The 19,777-nt window shown below is 38.4% G+C and overlaps 1 protein-coding gene across 3 annotated transcripts; it reads right to left on the bottom strand.

Moving 5' to 3' along the window:
- Positions 1–1,033: 1,033 nt before the first annotated feature.
- LOC111800788 (E3 ubiquitin-protein ligase UPL1) lies at positions 1,034–17,616 on the bottom strand. Of its 3 annotated transcripts, none has more exons than XM_023684637.2 (17): positions 17,452–17,616; positions 17,175–17,277; positions 15,264–15,359; positions 14,979–15,185; positions 6,776–14,746; positions 6,376–6,693; positions 5,637–5,838; positions 5,283–5,563; positions 4,830–5,113; positions 3,290–4,409; positions 3,056–3,202; positions 2,892–2,972; positions 2,550–2,775; positions 2,327–2,466; positions 1,892–1,998; positions 1,538–1,718; positions 1,034–1,467 (listed from the first exon to the last, which is right to left on the bottom strand). In XM_023684637.2, the coding sequence occupies exons 2-16, from the start codon at positions 17,205–17,207 to the stop codon at positions 1,616–1,618; spliced, it is 11,316 nt and encodes a 3,771-aa protein (XP_023540405.2). In that variant the 5' UTR covers positions 17,208–17,277; positions 17,452–17,616; the 3' UTR covers positions 1,034–1,467; positions 1,538–1,615. The 3 variants fall into 3 exon arrangements, with proteins under 3 accessions (XP_023540405.2, XP_023540404.2, XP_023540406.2); XM_023684636.2 differs by having other exon boundaries at positions 1,565–1,718; XM_023684638.2 differs by having other exon boundaries at positions 1,565–1,718; positions 6,776–14,743.
- Between the last annotated feature and the right edge of the window lie 2,161 nt (positions 17,617–19,777).

Genomic DNA, 19,777 nt, shown 5'->3' with positions numbered 1-19,777 from the left:
GGGGTTTTGCATGAGTTTCAATATCGACTTTGGAGTTAGTTCTATCTATATGAAAGATAAAAACTTGTCAAATTTCGGTCGATCAAACAATTGACAGATGCTCCAAAAGGCCGTATGATTACTCGCCAAAATCATGTCTACTTCAACCAAACTCAAAATGTACCGAAAGGATAATAGGAGAACCTAAAATGTACCAAATGGATAATAGGAGTTATGCGGAGCGAAAGGATTTTTCATGAGATGAGAAATTAAAACTATTAGTCTCACACGTGTTTTGTGAATAAGTGATTGTCTAGCATTGAAGGATGAGCATCTTGGGAATCTTCCTTTGGAAATGGAATTCCGAGAACAATGTCTGATAACATTGGTGCGCCGTCATTGCACGCTTGCCCTTGAACCAATGGTTAGTATATGAGGCTGTTCTCCTACACGATATCTAGAAATGACTGGGCATGAGCAAAAGAAAGTTCATGCTTCGATAGTACCTAAATAGATGGATGTCTGAATGTCCTAACAATAAAGTTGACTCATGAATCAATTCTCGAACCGAGCAAACAACAAATGTCAATGGCATCCTAAGACTTGAAATGTTAGTTGAAATTAAAACATGGAGATGCAAGATTACATTTAAAAGACATTGGCCTAAGTAGAGACAAGTCAAATAAAGTTGTAAGCAAGTGAACATGCACACAACACAAGCAACATATATTGAGTTATGTTCGACAAACAAAGAAAAATCTTGCCTATAGTCCAACAAAGCTGCAAATTTGGACAAGAAATAGTAATGGAACTTAAATTCTCCTCAAGACTTGTTATGATCGTGTTCAAACCACGACCCATCAAACATAACCTATATGGTTGTTTCAACCTCACCTTCACAGTTTGATTGGAATTAAGAAACTCACTGTCCAGAATCAGACGCAAGATTCGAGTACCAAATTACTCAAACAATGCCACCCAACAAATAGAGGAAAATACGCTTGAAATATTAAATAATCATAAGAATAAGAATAATAAGAATAAAACCAGAATATGAAAAATCCATTCAGTGTTTTATTACCAACCTCAAAGTTAATTACAGAAACATAAAACACAGACTCCTTAAACGCAGATTGTTGGCTGCAAAAGGAGTGAGTGAACTGAATTGAACTACCAAGGCCAACGAAAAGACTCATTATAGACAATGGAATTTGGCTCATTTTTGTGTCAACTTCTTCTGTATTCATTCTCTAACCCATAGAACTCCTTTCAATGCTCTGAGCATTCTAACCAAAAGAATTACCTTTTTTCTCAAACCAATTGGTTACCTTTGAAGGAGCACATCACAGTCTTCAAAAACACAGTAATCTGCTCCCTCAAAGGTCATCGTCTTAATAAAAAGTAGCTTCATTTTTCATTTTTATTTTTCAGTACCCACTCCTCGTCCCCACCCTTCTTCGATCTTGTATTTGCAGCTTCTGTCTTCATCTGGTGGAGTCAAATACCAAACGTCAGTAGTATTACAACAGATAAAACCAGACATATAACGAAAACAAACCTTTGAGAGTGGGGATTTAGAACTAACATGTACATGGAAATTTCAGAGCATTTCTTGATTTGCAAATCAAAATCTGGCTCAACCAAAGCCGAATCCTTCACTGGCTTCATGAATGGCAAGCAGCAAGCGTTCTTGAAGCTGCTCCTTTGATGAGTACTCAGGAAGATCTAGTTGATTAAAGCTGAAAGAAAAGATGTGAGAATCATATTCGTTCAAGCTGGAAGAAAGGAATAGTTCCCAGAAGGTTATATACCCAGAAAGAAAAAAAAAATAGTTATACTTGATTCTAGGCTTTCTGCTCATAACAATAATGTAAGATAAAAATTAAGATAGAACGGCATTTAGATTCCCAACCATGTATGTGCTGATGGCAGCCTGTCAGGAGCTCCATACGCCTTGTGAATCTGAAACCTCTGAGGTCCAGAGATACCTTGCAAAGCTTTAAAACCCTCCAGTGGGACCTGAAAATCACAAATGAATGGTGACTCGAAGAAAACCGTAGAGACTTCGTATTCCTACTTCAGGATTACACAAAATTCCTTGGATCAGCGTGTTGCGGAAATATTTGTGTCTGTGCATGTGCCAACCCACCACGTGAATTAAGTTAAAAACACAAAAATATATCTAGTCTTGTCAATCATTTCAAACATCCAAGGAAAGGGTAATATCTCAAGCATACATTCGACGGGAGCAAGAACACGAAGGACTCACTAAAAATGTTGATGACATCATATAAACGATAAATAATAGATGCAAACAGGCGTATGCAACATTCTATTTTCTTACTACCTTTGATGTTCCAGTCACAAACTGCAGCAATCTTGCCATGTCCTCCTTACTAAAAGATTTAACCACCTCCCAAAACCACTGCACAACACTTGATGCAGCTGTGTATCCAGTATACTCGGTGTTCACCTTCAAATCATCCACTGGAAAGACAATAAGAAGTTAAAACCTCAGAAAATAACCCAAAGCACCAGATACCACGATTATTTTGCGTGAGAGAACTCACAATCAATTTCTGGAAGTCCACTGATGAGTAGCTCAAGCTCTTTGTCGTTAAAAATAGAAATAAGCTCTCGAGGCACCAGTTCGTTGAAACCATCTAGAAATGAGTTAATTTGGGGGCGGATAGCATTGGTTAAAATATGATCAGCAACCAGGTCTACATATTCATGCTTAGTTTCTTCAGTAACCCTTATATTTCTTCCCCCAGGCTTAAGCTCAAAATCAGTGACCTGTAAAATGGAAAGAAGATCATGAAGACTACAAAAATAGCAGAAGAGTTCATTCGCAAAAGCTTTTACTACACACAAAAACAGGCTTGACAGATGCCCAAATTTTGGATAATGACCTCATTTTTCTCATAAAGAATGTGCTTCTCCTCATCTGCATCCATGCTAAATGAAAGATCAGGAATGTCACTCACATCGTTCTGACAGAGAGATCCAAAAGTTAGGATATAAAATTTGAAATATAAAATTAATTTAATCATATTAAATACAGAAAATCACTAACCTCCAACATCCACTTCAAGTTTTTATAATAATCAGGATCGACAGCTTCTATATCATGGTAAGTCACCTTAACCCCAAGTATGTGCTTGTAAAACGATCTTGTGAAATAAACATCCAAAAGTTGTCCATCATACAGAGCCTTGGCAACCTATATAGAATTCAAAATATAATAAATCAGATTGAAACATCTAGCGAATCCTTAGCAATGATCAGAACACCAGTTTTAGTTAATTACCACGCGGCCAACAAACTTAAAGTAGGAAAGGTGTTCTGTTTGGTAGACAGAATTTGGATTTGGCTGAAAAGTTGCATTATTTCCAACTGTGGTGAATAGCAAGGCTCCCTTGTCAAATATGACCCTCGAGAGTAACTGATACCATTCTCTTGTCAGGCCACCAGCATCAATACCTTCTTCACCTTGAAACTGCACATTCAATCGTCCTCTCAAGTCTTGAGTTGGCCGCATACGCAATTGATTGTATGAATCCTCCAAAACATAGGCCCGACGAACACTAATCCGCAATTGACCAGAAATATGTTGCTCATTCTGTTGCCTGATTCTTGAACGGAAATAAGCTCTCTTATTATCAAAATCAATAAGCCTAGGAGCTTTCAACAATATTGAAAGTGATTTCTCCAATAACCCAGGGTTTTGTCTGATGAAAGCATTCAAAAGACGGCGATGCCTCTCAGCAAACCTTGTAAACATAACAACGCCATCAGACTTTTTCTGATAATCAGTACCCTTGGTGCTTAATGTGTCTGAACTGCCAGCAGACTCTTTGACCTCTCTAGCAGTAATACTGGCATGATCTTGTTGCAAAATAGACAGATTTTCCTGAAGCTTTTCGGACAAAACAAAGAATGCCTCAATAAATGGCAGGAGTCTCTGACCTCCAGGAGGTAGAGGAGAGGAAGAGATGGTGCCCTGAAGTTGCTCCCCAACATTAATTGGTGCACTGGAAGAGGAGCTCTGCGATAGTTGAGTCTCAGTCACACTTATACAATCACTTAGTGCTTGCCACAATGGCTCTAGTGCCACATTCAAGCTCCACATGATAGCTTGCTCCTCTAATTCACTATTGCACTCTGAACTTTTGGCTTCCCCCGCACTAGGGGAAATTAGTGAACTAAGAGCCTGCAAAACACGTACAATTGCTGCCCCAGCCATTGAGCTAGCACTTAAACCTAACATGTTAGTATTCTTCAAGGTAACAAGCTCGCTGATAGCAGAGCTACTCAATCCATTAGCTAATTCTGAGAGGTTTGACATGAAGAATTTTCGATGGGGTGCTGCAACCGAGGACAACTTCTTCAGTACCTCACCAGCTAGCGCATATACTTTATCAGAGAGCCTAAACACCAGTTAATGAACAATTTTAGTTTCTTCAAGTGAAAGAAAAAGTATATATGTAGGAGAAGAAAAAGAGCCTTTAAATAGGTTAAGGGTGAGTTTGACATGACTTTTGGGGGAGTGAAAAGTGCTTCTTGATGATTAAAACCATTTTCAAATTTGTATGGAGTTAAAGTTGCATAAATAATTACTTTTCAAAATACTAAACACACTTAAAATGATTTTAAAAATCACTTATTTAGTGCTTCTTTCTAACGTTCTTGTAGAAGAACTATTTCAATTAAAAACACTTTCTCAAAAGTTATTCCAACCTGAAGTCACTGCATAAGGCAAAAAGGAACCAACAACTAATTTGCTATCATCATAAAGCCAATAGGATAAAGCAGACAACTTAAAAGACGTCAAATTAGAAGAAGAATACCCCTCACAGCCAAGAAGTGCGCATAAATTGCACAAAACAGACTCTGGCAGTTGCAAGAAGATATTACGTATGTCATGACTCCTTTTTCCACCTGATGTTGACCCAGCAGCATCACTATTTTCTTGTTTTGAGTCTGCCTCAGGCAAAGCAGGATCCTTTGAAACACCACCACTACCTTCATTAACAGGCAAAATGAGGGGATTTCCTGTTCCCTGTTCAGAACGGGACTGATGCTCCAGTTTTGATGATGCAGTATATACAACTACTTGAAGAAGGCTCATGACCTGTAACATACAGATTTTTTTATTAAAAAATGGGGAAAATGAAAAGGATAAATGTTAACCATAATAATACCCAAAATCTGCAGAGACACATGCACCATTACACTAAGAAAAATATTGAGTTCAAGCGATTGCCACCACGGCTGTTCTCTTTTCAAACAGCTATATATACCTGTTCAAGATGCACAACACTACGCAAAAAGAGTGGCCGATTCAAAAGCTTCAAAAACAGAACTAAAGGAACATTTCCGGCCTGACAGTTTTTCATGTTGCTTGATGGAAGCCCTTCCACAACTTTCTCCTTGCCCTTCTTATTTTCCATGCATGTAGAACTCAAATCCTCAGGGACATTCTCCAAGTCGAAGTAGAACAACATATTGGCAACAGCAGAATGATTTGTGGCCAAATAAGTTAGAATCTCAAGAATACGATGCAACACCAGAGGAGGAAGACCTGTTAAGATACATAAAAAGAGTAAATATGGTAATGACAAAATGAGACAAAACTTGAGTGAAGAAAGTACTACCATCCAGCAACTGCGATCTTCCGTAAACAACATTTGACTGACAACCATAGAGCCTATGAGAATTGATTGTTGCAACTCCACCCGCGGAACCTTCAGCCTCCGACTTGATCATATCTAGTAAGAGATAAACTAGAATAGCCCTTGTAACACTATGTGCACAAAGGTTAAACAAAAGCCTCTGCAATAGACCTTTTCCAAGGGGCTGGACAGCATAGAAAAGAAGAAATACCACATTAGGTGGAGAACATAAGCAGAAAACTTTAATTTCACTTCTCCGCATACTTGAAGGTACAATTTTAAACATGGCTACCTCATTGAAAGGTAAAGATCCCCTTCCTTCAAGTGAGAGGTCTTATCCAATAGGAAACATAACCAAATATTTTTTTAATGGAAAATCATTTAAATTTATCATATAAAAAGAACCCAATGGTAAGAGAAAATTTCTAATTAATTAATCATATAAAAGGAAACTGAAACTACTTACATAATTTTATAACAATACAACATCAATTTGTATTTTTCTCTCAGTTCATTAAAAAAGAACCGATGAAATATTTAAATCCAAGGATCAGCCTCTTGTATACACTAAAATTATATTTGCAGATATCAGATTGGGCTCAGATAAGAGAACACTCATAACTGCATATATCTGCCAGTAACTATAAAATGTAATTCCAGTTCTCAAATCATCCAATGGGTAAAAATCACTCAATTCATCATAACATATGTATTGAATTACCTGAGCTAATCTTAGGAGTCTTATTAAAGCTTTTAATGATTTTCCATCCAGGAGTGGTTCGCCTTCAATTTCTTTAATCTTCAGGCTATCTGCAATGGCAGAAGCTGCTCTACGACCAATTGTAACTCCAACACCCCTATCCATCACTGTCTGCCTATCAAAACCCAGGCCATTCCTTCGATTGCCCAGTCTATGGCTGTTACCAAAGAGACTACGAGCCTGATAGTGACTCATTGCTCGATCTCTAAGCATTTGAGCTTCAGCTAGCAATGAAGAAGGGAGTGCCGACAAAACTGCCTCTGAGGAAGTCAACAGAACCTGAACACGAGAAAAAAAGGTCAAACTTCAAAACAGAAACAGATTGAGAAATGAACACCGAGATAAAGTTCGAGATGCAAACTTCTTCACGCAAATCAGCAGGAAATGTAGCAATGATCGAAGCATTATCCATATCAACTGGTTGCCCTTCTGCCTGCAGAGCAACCCTCTGTGCTCTCTGCTGGGCCAAAACTTCTGCTTGGATATCAGGAGGAAGTGCAGCTAAGAATTCAGGATCAATATCATCTGCTGAGGGTGGTGCATATGTAGGAGGTTGGATGGGCTGAGCTTGCTGTGAGGCAAGAACTTCTGCACGTAAATCCTCAGGCAGTGCCTCCAAAAATGTAGGATCTATAGCATTAGCACCAGAGGCTTCATTACTCATACTACTTTGATCAGCCTGATTAACATCAGGAGCAACCAGGACATTTTGCTCTGAAGTTAACCCACCTCTACCATCCTCAGATGTCAGAATAGGTTGCTCAGTTAGAATTTCTTCAGCGTCATTATCATTCATCTCAACATCAACACTTGCACCAGCAGAAGAGACCTGGCAATCACCAAGATTGGGCGTTTCTAATCCAAAATTGGACACTGCATGATTCCCAGCCTCAGCATCCATTTCAGAAGATCCAGGACAGTTTACAGCTTGAGATGGCATTTCATCTGCAGGCACTTCAGAAGTTCCATCACAATGCAGGTTGTCAAACTGAGGTAATGTCTCAATCTGCCCACCAGGAGCACCATTTTGTTCTCCCATATCCATCCTATCATGTTCAGTCAATGTAATATCCAGTGCATGAGGTTGAATAGACATAGGTTCATGCTCCTGCACGTTTTCCACAGCTTCTTCAGTAACAGATACTGAATTGACTTGTTGAGAGATGGCACTATCAATAGTTACATTAGTTTCATGGTGGGAGGCTTCAACAGAGTTATCTTGATTCTGGTTTTCGTTCTGTTGACTGCTAGCATTACCAGATTCCGCTACCACTTGATTGTCATTGGATGCAAGGGTATCCAGTGGTTTATCCTGCACTCCCGAATCTTGATGTGGTACTTCAGCAGGTTGAAGGCCATGCATATGAGATATAAACAGTTCCTCTACAGCCTGAGCAACTGCAGAAGCCTGTGTACCTCCTTGAGGTTGACCATCATCAGTCCAACGACCATCACCTGGCCCTCTTCTTCCAGCTAACGGTAATGAGTCTATACCAATAGGATAGTCAGCCAAGGGAGGTGGAGCTGTACCACCAAATCGGTCACCAAATAAATTATTTGCCATATGGTCGTATGGAAAAACAGGAGCATCAAACACATAAAAGTTGGCTGTATCATAGCTCCCAGCTGATAAAGTATCCAAATCCCGAGATGAATTACCAGTAGATGACCATATTGAGACCATATCTCCTGACTGGGATGGCCTAAGAAGAAGGGGATGCTGAAAACCATTTACTTCAACAACAGAACGCTCAAAGGAGGACCTACCAGTCTGACGGCGGCGCTCAAAGCCTAAAGGTCTCCGAAGGCCGAAAAGGTCATCAACATTAACACCTTCAAAAGGTTCAGCAGCAACATCAACAAGCCCACTCGCACCTCCTGGCTGCCCAAGTACCTGCAGATGATCCAATCCATCAAGAGCCTCTCTCCATCTGACCTCAATGACTCTATTCTCATGAAAATCATCATCCTCTTCATCTACCATTTCATCATTGTAGTCATCTCCCAATCCAGTATCATCATGGTCTTCCACATCAGTATCTGCGAGGGACATCATTCCACCACCATCATCAGCTATATCCTCATCCTCATCCTCCCCATCATCGTCATCGTCATCATCGTCTTCTGCATCATCGCCCACATCATCATCTTCATCGCCCATCTCCTCATCTGCTCTATTCTCTACACGGAAGGTCATCTCAATTTGGTCAGAATTGTGCAAGACACCAGCTTCTTCCATCTCCTCACGCATAAACTCCATCCCTAGCTCCATATGTGGGTTTGCAGCCATTGTCCCTTCCACTTCTAATCTCATTTCCTGCTCAATGGATTGATTTGGTTGCGTGTGAACATTGCTATCATTTTGAGTAGTAGTAAATTCTTGCTGATTATTGCCAGCTGCCTCTCTGACTAACTGTTGACTGCCAGCATTCTGATTTTGCCCAACAGTCTCATCTGTTGAGACTGCATTTGTCTGATCATCTAGCCTTTCATTTAACCCTGAAGATTTCTTTTTCACCAACCCATCAGACTTCATTACTTGCTCACTAACATTGGCAGCCCTCGTCAGGCTTTCTAGAGCCTTCAATATGAGGTTAACAATTTTAGGAGCATCAGGGTGGTCCAGATCAATCACTTGTAAAATATTAGTCAGACATTGAACCAGTCCACCATCTATCATGCTTTTTGCAATGTCGGGTGAGCAGCCTGAACCTGGCAAGTTACTCGAAGACGAATTTTTGGATAGTATAGAATATGCCAAATTTGAAAAAGCAAAAATCCTCTTATCCGGCAAGATAGAGTTCTTATTTGAGTTGCTCTCTGAATTGAAAAACAAAGACAATGCTTTCACAAGCTCATTAATTACTCGTCTACGCCCTTCACTAGAACGGCCACAAAGAACCACCAGAAAATAAGAAGCTTTTTCAGAAAACTTGTCTCTCCATTCATCAGGCCCGGCAGATTTATCAATTGAAAGAGGAAGCAATCGTTGCAAAATATGATAAACAATCCCACCTTGCCCAACACTATCTAAATGATTACAGCCTCGAGGTTGACTCATTTCAGAATCACGTCTAAGAATGACCCCTACAGCATGTACATACATCAGAAGGATGTCACTCAATAATTTGAGAACAAAAGTCACTTTAGCCAGTCCAGTAGATTTTTCAGATTCATCCTCTATATTTTTTTTATCCACAACTTTTGATTTACCCTTTACCTTGGTATTAGGCTCATCTACCTCCATGGAACAAAAATTACTAACAGAATCCACTTTATTTTGCGTCAATGGGTACTTGAGAACAATTTCAATAAGTTGGTCAATCACTTGAGTAAGATTTGTCGGAATCTTCTTGTGATTTTTGGAGCATTTCCCAGATCCATCATGTATCTTATTTTCCGATATCTTTACACTTTCATTTGAAGGCAATCCAACTTCCATTCCAGATACTTTGGATCTCTCCTTCTCCTTTTCTTTCTCCTTTTCCTTTGATAACACAACAAAAGTACGGCCACCTGAGGTATCCAACTGACAAACTGCAGCTGAGGCTTTCATGAAAACCACAGGATCTCTAGAAATAACAGCTGCCATTGAAGTTAAGAAATTGCGAGCAGATGTACGCCCACCATGTCGGCTTCCACTCAATGTTTGTCGTATTTCCAATTCCATTGCTGTCTGAAGAGTCTGTGGGTCTTCAAGAAGATGTCGGACAATAGCAGAAGCCACAGTGTCATAACCAGGAAAGAAACAACATCTCGGAAGATTAAAGAGTTCAACCAAACCACCATTTTCAAGAAACTGCAAAGCAAGAGCGTGAATTTTTGTCAAGCGTGCACATAACTGTAGGACAGCCTGCATGATCACTCCGGGAACACGCTGTTTTATCAAGTCGCACACAAGTAACATTGCCTCATTACATTCCTCGGCAGTTAAATAACCTGTAGGCTTTCCCAATACATTGTCAAATGCTGATCCAGATTCTTTTTTGTCAACATTTAAAGAAGTTTTATCATCTTCTCCGATGGACATAGGTGCTGACACAGGTGCTTGCCCACCTGATGCGTCAGGTGGAGACCCCACTGGAGAACCATCAGTATTTTCAGAAAGAAATTTGGGTCTGCACTGTAACATGCTGTCCAAGATTAGCAATAAAGCACTTACACATTTTGGCAACAAAACCTCAGCTGCAGTGGCATCTCTAGACTTGAAATTTGTCAGGATATCTATAACAGCACAAACGATACCATCTTGTGCAGCAATTTTACGAGCATTTCCATCCTCAAAAAGAAGCAATGCAATAATATGCGACAACATGCCTAAAGCTCCATTATCCTTTGTAAAATCCAAGGGGCAACACTTTAACTGCTGAATAAGATAAGACAACACTCTAGGGCGATCTTCACCCTTGTTCCGGTTGCAGAGAGTCACAAGCAAATCTGTCAATGTGAATGCCATTGTGTCACTACTCTGAAATAATCTCATTGATGCAGTCAGAATATCATCAACAGGAGGTGCCTTTGCATGCCCCTCATCTGATAATACATCCATAGACTTGTCACCATTATCCACTTTAGATGATTCTGATGAATTCCCCAGTGATAGTGCAAGTGCACGAGCAAGTTCATCATCCTCCTGGACAGGATCCTCAGCATGACTAAATAGCCACTCCATTGCCATCTCAACGCTATTTGTTTCCACCCTTCTCAATGCCTCCTCTGCTCTTGCCCTTGTAAAACCCATCTCAACAATAGTAGCAATAGTAGCTTCATCAGGTGGTGGGGGAACGAATCGTGGATTAGTTGTCCTAGCATTTACATTGCGATTTCGTTTAACATCTCCAACACCAGAATATATGTGTGTAACAAGAGAAACAATGGAAGCAACAAATGACGGATGACACTTCGGAAAATTGGGATGATTCCATACAGGAAGTAAAACATCAAGAACTTGGGCCTGCAGCATTCGAACAAAAACTTCAGGGTCCCTTGGCACAGGAAACAATCCAATCGACAGACCAACAGCCACTGGTTGAATGAGCTGTTGCACTTGGGATGCAGAATTTGGAGATAGAAGCAGCGTAGAATTAACAAAATACTCAAGCTCACGACAGTAACTCTGTATTGTATCAAATAGCCATGGACTATGAGACAAGTTGCTTTCTTCATTTGTCTTCTCATGATCAACTGCCGAATTTTGAACAGAATATGGTAGTGACCATAACAATTGACTCGTAGCCTCAAATGTTGTAATTAGCTCCTTGAAGGTACCATGTACATAGAAGTTATTGACCATAGCTGAATAACAAGTCCGCTTTCTGCCATCAAATGTAAGTGCTGCCATATCATCCACAACCTTTCCTAGATATCGGCACTTCACCGGCAAGGAAACATCAAGCCCTAATGAAGTAGAATGCCCAGAGAAACTAAGAGCATCAAGAAATATTTTGGATAGAGCAGTTCCAAGAGATTTTGAAGCAGAACTCAATGATCCAGAGTCAACTCTACGACGGTTGGATGATGTAAATCCCTTGACAAGCGCTGTGAAGAAAGCACGCATGGTAGGAGCAAGCTTGTTCAAAATTTCAGAGACGAGAACCTCGGGGCTTTTCTTTTTCAACTCTGGAGCAGAGGATGTCTCAGAAATTCCAGCAGAAGCTTCTGAATCAATATTAAAAGGCTCTAGGTGTCGTCCAGTTCTTCCACCTCGTAATCGCGTCAATCCATGTCGACTACGGCGGTGGAGACTTTCACTAGAGCGAACAACAGAGAGAAACTCACGCTCCCCACCCCACAAAGACTGAGAACCATTTCTAAGGGAAACTGGATTCATGTATCTCACCACTGGCATGTTTGCATCATCATCACTCTCTCTTCCAGCAGTATTTGAAGGAGTTGCATCCGAACTTTCTGGCTCTTGATCAGCACTTTTTTTATCATCTGTCTTCAAATGATTATCCAAAGAAATTTGCCAAATTATTTCCCTGTAAGTGCGTCCAAGATCTTTCAATATATCAGCATCTGCAGTTCCCAGTTCAGAAACCAAAGTTGTAGTCCCCTTCAACAAAAAGTTGCACAAACACAGAATACTTTCAAGACAGGAAAGATGTTTCAAACCCCTAGTTTGTTTCGAAGATTCTACAAGAGTAAACTGAGATCCTTCAACAGAAACCAAGAACTCATTTGTTGATTTCAGGTGCTCTCTCAAAAATGCACATACTGCACGAGCAAGTGAAGCAGAGTGCTGAGGAGAGAAGTTTTTGAAGGCAACAGAGATGCTCTGACCAACTGACACAGATGGGGGCATCAAAGGCAAAGTAAATAACTGCAATACAGCTTCAATGCCCTTCTTCTCAACAAATATGCGACATGTGTCAGCATTTTGGAGAACTGTTTCAAGAAGACGAGCAGCATTGCTCACATAATCTGGAAGAAATGACTCTGGATTTGTCATAGATTGATCTAGAGATGGCTCAACACCACTCTGCTCCAAGTTTCCTACCTTGGCAATTCCCTTGTCATCTGAAAGGACAGATTTTCCTTCTTCGACATCAGTCTCCATGGGAACTGCAGTAGAAGAGCTTGACGGGTCAGTTGTTATACAGGAAGCATCAATGGAGGATCCAATTTTTACAATAGAATTCAAGATTTCTATCAGCATATCCACTCCAGGACTACGCAGAGATGAAGCATGACGCATAAGTTCATCAAGCCCACTAGATAACGATCCTGAAGCATCACTTGTAAGGGCACGCAAGTAAGTCCTCGAAGTAAATATTTTCACAAAGCACCTTAAAGCATTGCGATCTCTGACAGCTTGAAGGCCATTGTTATTTAGGCATAAAGCATCAAGACACTGAGGAATGCATGTTATCGCTTCTGCAGAGCAGACAACGCCATCCATTACAGCATCAAGGAAGGCAGCAGGAAGACCAGTAGCATCTAAGACAGAAAAACAAGTAGGATCTTTGTGGATTAAATCACTCATAACAGTGGCTGCAAGTGAAAACACCCCTCCACCAAAATCTTTGGCCCTTCTAAATATTATGCACAAACAATGAGGCAACAAGTTCTCCTCAGAACCATAAAAGCGGGAAATGTTTCCAGGGGCATAAGTTCCAAGGGATATAGCACGAAGTAAAGCTTTCATCAGCAATCGTCGATGGTATGATAGCAAAGCTTCTGAATAGAAAGGCTGCAAGTCATCTAAGTCTGAGGAAGCAGCAATGGCAACTTGCCAATTCCTCCCACCATATTCAGAATAATCCCCCTGTTGCTTAGAACCATTCTCAACATGTGATACCTCAACCTTAAGGCGAGAAATAGTATCATCCAATCCCCCCAAGTCTCTAAATAATGCAGCAGCTGGATTGCTATAGTCCATAAAAACTTCTAAGATGTGCACAGCAGTGCTGACTAAATGCAAATGTTGAGGATTTGTATCTTTAAGGAGAGGTAGAAGAGTAGGAATAAATCCAGCTTCACGCATAGCTGAGCAACTTGATGATGATGAGACCAAAACAGTAACAAGTGACAACAGGGCCTCAGCAAAAAGTATTGACCACTTCGTAGTATCTGTAATCACTGAATCAACAGCCTTCTGCATGAGGCTGGACAGGATGCCACGATGCCCACCGGAAGTCACTGCAGACAACACAGTTGGTTGGCGTGACCGGTCTTGACATAGTGCAACTAATGATAATAGACAAAGGATTCGTATTTTCACAGGAACCTCATCCTCATAGCTCAATAAGGCCACTAACTCATTTACAAACTCAGGCTCAGAGTTAAAAAAGGTAACTAAATCATCAGCATCACCACTTGCTTGAACAAGAACGATGAAGGCATACAAACGAATGCAGGTATACTGCTGCCGAGCAGATAGAGAATGAAATGCTCTTGCAAATCGCATCCTTGTCAGAAGAGAAAATCTCAAACTACTTGGCACATTGAACTCTGCAATTAGCTTACTTAGAAGTTCTAAATCAGTTTCTAGGCAGGAGCTCACATTTGGTAAATGAATGATTTGCAGACCTTTGGGGGACTTTTCCGTGATTTCACTTTCAGATTCATTTAAAGCATAGAACTCAAAATGAAGAGTGCAACCCAACTCATGGGTAACCTGGCTGCAACCATTCTGTAAAGCGCATGCAATCAGTCCAAGACCTTCTTCCTTTCCTCCCCATCCTTGTGCAAGAGCAAATAACTTTGAGTTCAATGAAGCATCCCTAATGGAGTACTTCCCAACAGATTTCTTCAAAAAAGCAGCCAAAGTCTGGAGGCAGGCCTCAACTATATCAGCATCAATTGACGCTAGAAGACATGACAAATGCTGCTGCAATTAAAATGAACCAAAAACATTAATTTGTGAAATGCTAATAGAAAATAATGCTAACGTGAAGCTAATTGTAGACTATAAATCACTAGTTTTGCAGATGAACATGACGTGCCACACCTGAAGAATGAAATTATAAAAGTAAATTCAAAATACTAAGCAACTACCATCAATGGCCTATGAGTACCAGGGGGTGTGAATATGGGAAAATACTACTGCAATAAAAACAAACCTCATAGGAGCTATAGAAATGCTTATTAGTGCAATTCTCTAGAATTATTCTTATGACACGCAGAATCTGAAGAACAGCTTCTCTTGGAAATGGAGGATCGGAGCCCAAAAAGTTATCTTCAACCTGCAAATCCTTCCTTGACTTGATGTGCTTCTCAAAAAATGAATCAAAATGGTTAAAGAGGTCAACCCAATGATGGAAATCTCCCTGCATATAAAAAAAACTCATATATATAACTCTGTCTGGAATGATCAAAGCAAAATGATGATTCAGTTTCAGAGGCACCTTATCAAATTCCCAAACGAAACCTTTTAGAGGTTCTTCGATATTCTCAAGCGGAACACATGTGACATTATTGATGAACGATCTAATTTTTGGAGGCTGACAGACAAAAAAATAAATAATAAGAAAAAAGAATATGTATGAGTTGCAATTCTCTTCCAAAGTTGAGAAACTAAATTTTGATTAAGAAAACAATTAAACAGTATATAATAAAAAAAAATGTTCAAAAGAAATCAAAACAAGTAAGAAATACATAAAAGAAAATTAAAATTTGGACCAATGGTAAACACCCAAACAATACCTAAAACTTACATTAGCAAGCAACTAATACAGCATAAGCTGACTTCATTCATGGTCCCCAAATCAATACTAGGACAAGGGTTATAAATCAGTCGGAAAATTTTGACAAACAATGCCATGAATAATGAGCTTATTATATTCATATAATCTATTAGAAACCTAGAGCTTTAATATAATAGCTGTCACAGGGCTCTTCAGAACCTCAGATATCCACTGATAACTAAACTTACAAGGATTGGATTAATAGCTTTTCACAATAAATCCCATGCAAATATTTTTTAACTAAATTTTTTTTTTTTCTCTCTTCATAAGAAACTTCACAAAAATCATTGAAAAGGGAAAAGAACATCCTAAGGGCCCCAACCAGGAAACTACTTAACAAGCACCTTCAATCTTTGATCATCAAGGTCGTAGTTACAAAAGAATTTAGAATGTAAGGTCCACCAAGAAGCCGTATTATGTAGAAACAGAAATTTGATGACTTGTTCTACCATTTTTAAAAAATGATAATACTACATGGATTCGAAAACGAAACCAACAGATAGTTCATTCTGAAATTTCAAAGTCATAGATAGCAACTGTCGAGCCAATAACTCCACTAATCTTTGCCACAAAGTTCTAGACAATAATGGCCATCCCATCTCCTATAGACACGCTAATAAAATTTCATCTGTTGTTTCATGTCATACTCCATAGCCATTCATGATATCTAGAAATTTTCCTTTTTTTTTCCTTTTATCCCTTCATTCCTGGGGCCTCGGAAATAAAACAATAAAAAATGAGAAATGAATCCATTAAGAATCATATTCCCGTGTAAACTCTTATTCAGCATGAAAAGACAAAAATTAACATGAGATAGACATCAAAGTTAACCTGCATGTGATATCCTTATATAATCGAAGACACCCATGATTATGAGAGCTTTTTCTTCCATATGTACTAAAAAACTCGATCATTTTTACATCTTGTCTATATTTTTTTTCCCCTATTTTCCTTCTCTTCTTGACTCAATGTGCTTGAGAAGGTACTTCAAATAAAAATAAAAACGCATGCACACGCTCAGACATACAGGTATTAAAAAGGAGCGGAATATCCATTAGGAACCATGACCAGAAGCAAGCAAAACTGATATGCAGTGTGACGTCCCGAATAATAACACGAGACAGGCATATGTGATACCCTTAATCCATCCTAAATCAGGACGACGGTAGCTAACAAAAAGTGGCAACAGAGTTCCCAAAAACCGTAGGAGCAAAGAAGAGATTTACAAATTCAGTAGACTTGTGTACAAGAAAAACTGAAAAAGCCAATCCGGAAATCAGCTACTATAAGAGCAATTAAAAAACAAGCCATTCGAATTATGATAATGACCAAAAAGACACTCAACAAATTCAATCCAAATCATGTCTCTTCTTAGCACTCCAACCTAGCGAAAGTCGTATTACCAACTTAAAAGAAGCATGAAATCATTCACCAAAAGACAATCAAAACAAACACAATAAAGAAAATTTAATAAAAATAACGAAAACCCTAGACCGATAAGTCTCATATTCGTGGAAAAGAAAAGAGTATATAACAAAGCCATATGCGCGAGGATTCAATATTTCTATATACCACTTCCAGCGCCCTCCTCCTCTTCATCTTCATGTTGGCACTGAGAGCATTGCAGAAATTAAAAACCGCCTAAGATGACCGATCACTTCCCAGTAACCGAGAACTGATCGAACAACAAAAATCGAAATTAGAGTTTTGAAGGGAAAAATTGAGATAATCGAAGTGAATAGAATAAAATACTGAAGTAAAACGAGGAGTTTGAATCTAATTTCGCAATGATCAGATCGTAAAAACAATCAATTTGTGAAATAGAGAAGAATATATAAGGAATCTCCACCGGCAGAGTGAACAAATTCCAATCGCCTGCGACCACGATCAAGACCGACGGAGATCGGAGATAGAAAAAGGAGATAAAAAAGAGAGGAGGATGAGACGAAGAAGAAGAAGAAGAAGAAGAATGAGAAATTCCAACTCAGAGGAAACTTGAGGAGTGTTGATATATTAACAAGTAAGAGGTAGAGAAGAATTTTGCATCAAAAAAAGGGTAAAAAAATCAATTTTATTTATTTCTTTTTTTTTATTTTTATTTCTCTTAAATTAGATTTTCCTTTCTTTTCTTTTCTTTTTTTTTCGGTTTGGGTTAATTAATTTTTAGAAAAAACCAAAATTCGGTTCGGTTCGGTTCGGTTCGTGAGTTGATTTTTTTTTTTTTTTTTTTTTGCAAGGTCAATTCGATAAACACTAAAATAGAGTTTCATCCCAACTTTATCCTATACTATTTTTAATTATTACGAAGATTAAAAATATTTTACGTTTTTAACTAATATTAGTGATATGTTGTGACTTGTGAATATTTGATATTTCAATTATTAACGTACGGTAAATAAGTATAAATTTTTAAACTATCAGATAATCACTCAACCTAACCTGAAAATAAAGGGTTTGTATTAAATTACATTGTCGTGAACTCTATTCAATTGGTCTAGTCACTAACCCAACCATTGTCACAGTTCAGTCTGTGTACATCTCTAATAAAACTCTCCAAGATTTCATTATAGAGGAAAAATTGTCGTGTTTTTTAATTGTTTTTTGGAATTTCTTTTTATTTAAAATCAAATAAAATGAGCAAAATCGTGATCGAAACTATAAGTTGTTGCAATGACACTCTTGAACGTCCAAAATTGATCGATCTCATATAGGTTATGAATTTCACAACCACTCGTTAAGTTATGGTTTTTATAATTATTCATTTAAAAATAACCATATAGATAGTTTGTAATGTATAATAGATGAAAAACGTCAGTACTCACTCGAATTTGACGTATGATATAGGTTTAATAGCTAGGCACTCAAAACTAGCACACGTTCCTCGAATTCTTGGCTCTTTGACAATATTGCAATGCTTCTACTCATAACGTTGTGCACCAAAATCTAAAATGTCAACATGAACAAATGCATCATTAAAATCGAGCGTAATACTCGTCGTCTCGAGCAAATTTCTTCACCAGTTATGTCATTGGCAAGAACAACTCGATCACCACATACATTAGTTTAATTCGATATGTCGAAGCCTAAGTTCACACCCTCACCCTCAGTAAAAGGGTCGAGGGTGAGGTCGACCTCTCAAGGGGGCACGTCATGCGCATCTTGACTCGTGGTCTTCAAAAAAAAAAAAAAAAAACTTGTTAAATACAACAATGTGTGATATACATTGAATATATTTTTTAAAAAAATAAATATATTTTAATTTGAAGGTATAATATAAATTGATTTTTTTTAATAAAAAAACAATTACTTGGAAATCGGGAGTACAGTAATTGGTCCACGTGGATAAAACGGCAGCGTTAAAGATCGCAAAGTCCGGGTATTGGAGGTTAAAGAAATGTGAACCGCCCAAAAAAAGTGCAACTTTCCGGTTTTTTTTTTTTTTTTTTTTTTTTTTTATATAATTTATAATTTTTTTAAATTCGGAATTTAAAGTTTATCCTGTGTGAAGGTTTTTGGGGGTTTCTTAATGGTGAAGTTTACAGGGAAGAATATAATTATAAATATTAATAAAATTTAAAAAAAAAATTAAAAAATATGAATTATACGGAATTAAAAAGAAAAAATTAAAAAATATGAATTATACGGAATTAAAAAGAAGTATGTAAGCAATATGAAAAAATAATGAGGCTTTATATAAATAAATAAATAAATAAAATTCAAGAAAATCATGACTTATGTGCTTTTTTTTTTTTTTTTTCGATTTTGTTAATGAAAATTAAAAATAATTTTAAGAGTATTGTTCGAAGAAGCAACCTTATAGTTCAAGCAAACCAAATAGAAGAAGCAACCACCCAACATAACGAGACAAGACACAAAAACAAATATTAGCTGCATTCATAGTGTAATAGCTTAAACTCACTGCTAATGGATATTGTCTTATTTGAGCCTTCTCCACTCGACGTGGGCCCCCCACTCCACTTCCCTTCACGGTTTAGTGTCTCCACTGGTATTCGTTCTTCTCCAATTGATGTGGAATCTCACAATACTCTCTCCTTCGAAACCCAGCGTTCTCGCTGACACTCGTTTCTCTCTCTAATCAATGTGGGATCTCACAATTCACCCCCTTTCGAGACCCAACATCCTCATGTTGGCACTTGTTCCTTTCTTCAATCGAT

This window comes from Cucurbita pepo, chromosome 8, assembly GCF_057944985.1.
Source record: "Cucurbita pepo subsp. pepo isolate OVF chromosome 8, ASM5794498v1, whole genome shotgun sequence".
NCBI classification, from domain to species: domain Eukaryota; kingdom Viridiplantae; phylum Streptophyta; class Magnoliopsida; order Cucurbitales; family Cucurbitaceae; genus Cucurbita; species Cucurbita pepo.
The sequence above is the reverse complement of the archived record's forward strand: the minus strand, read 5'-3'. Positions and strand labels throughout refer to the sequence as shown.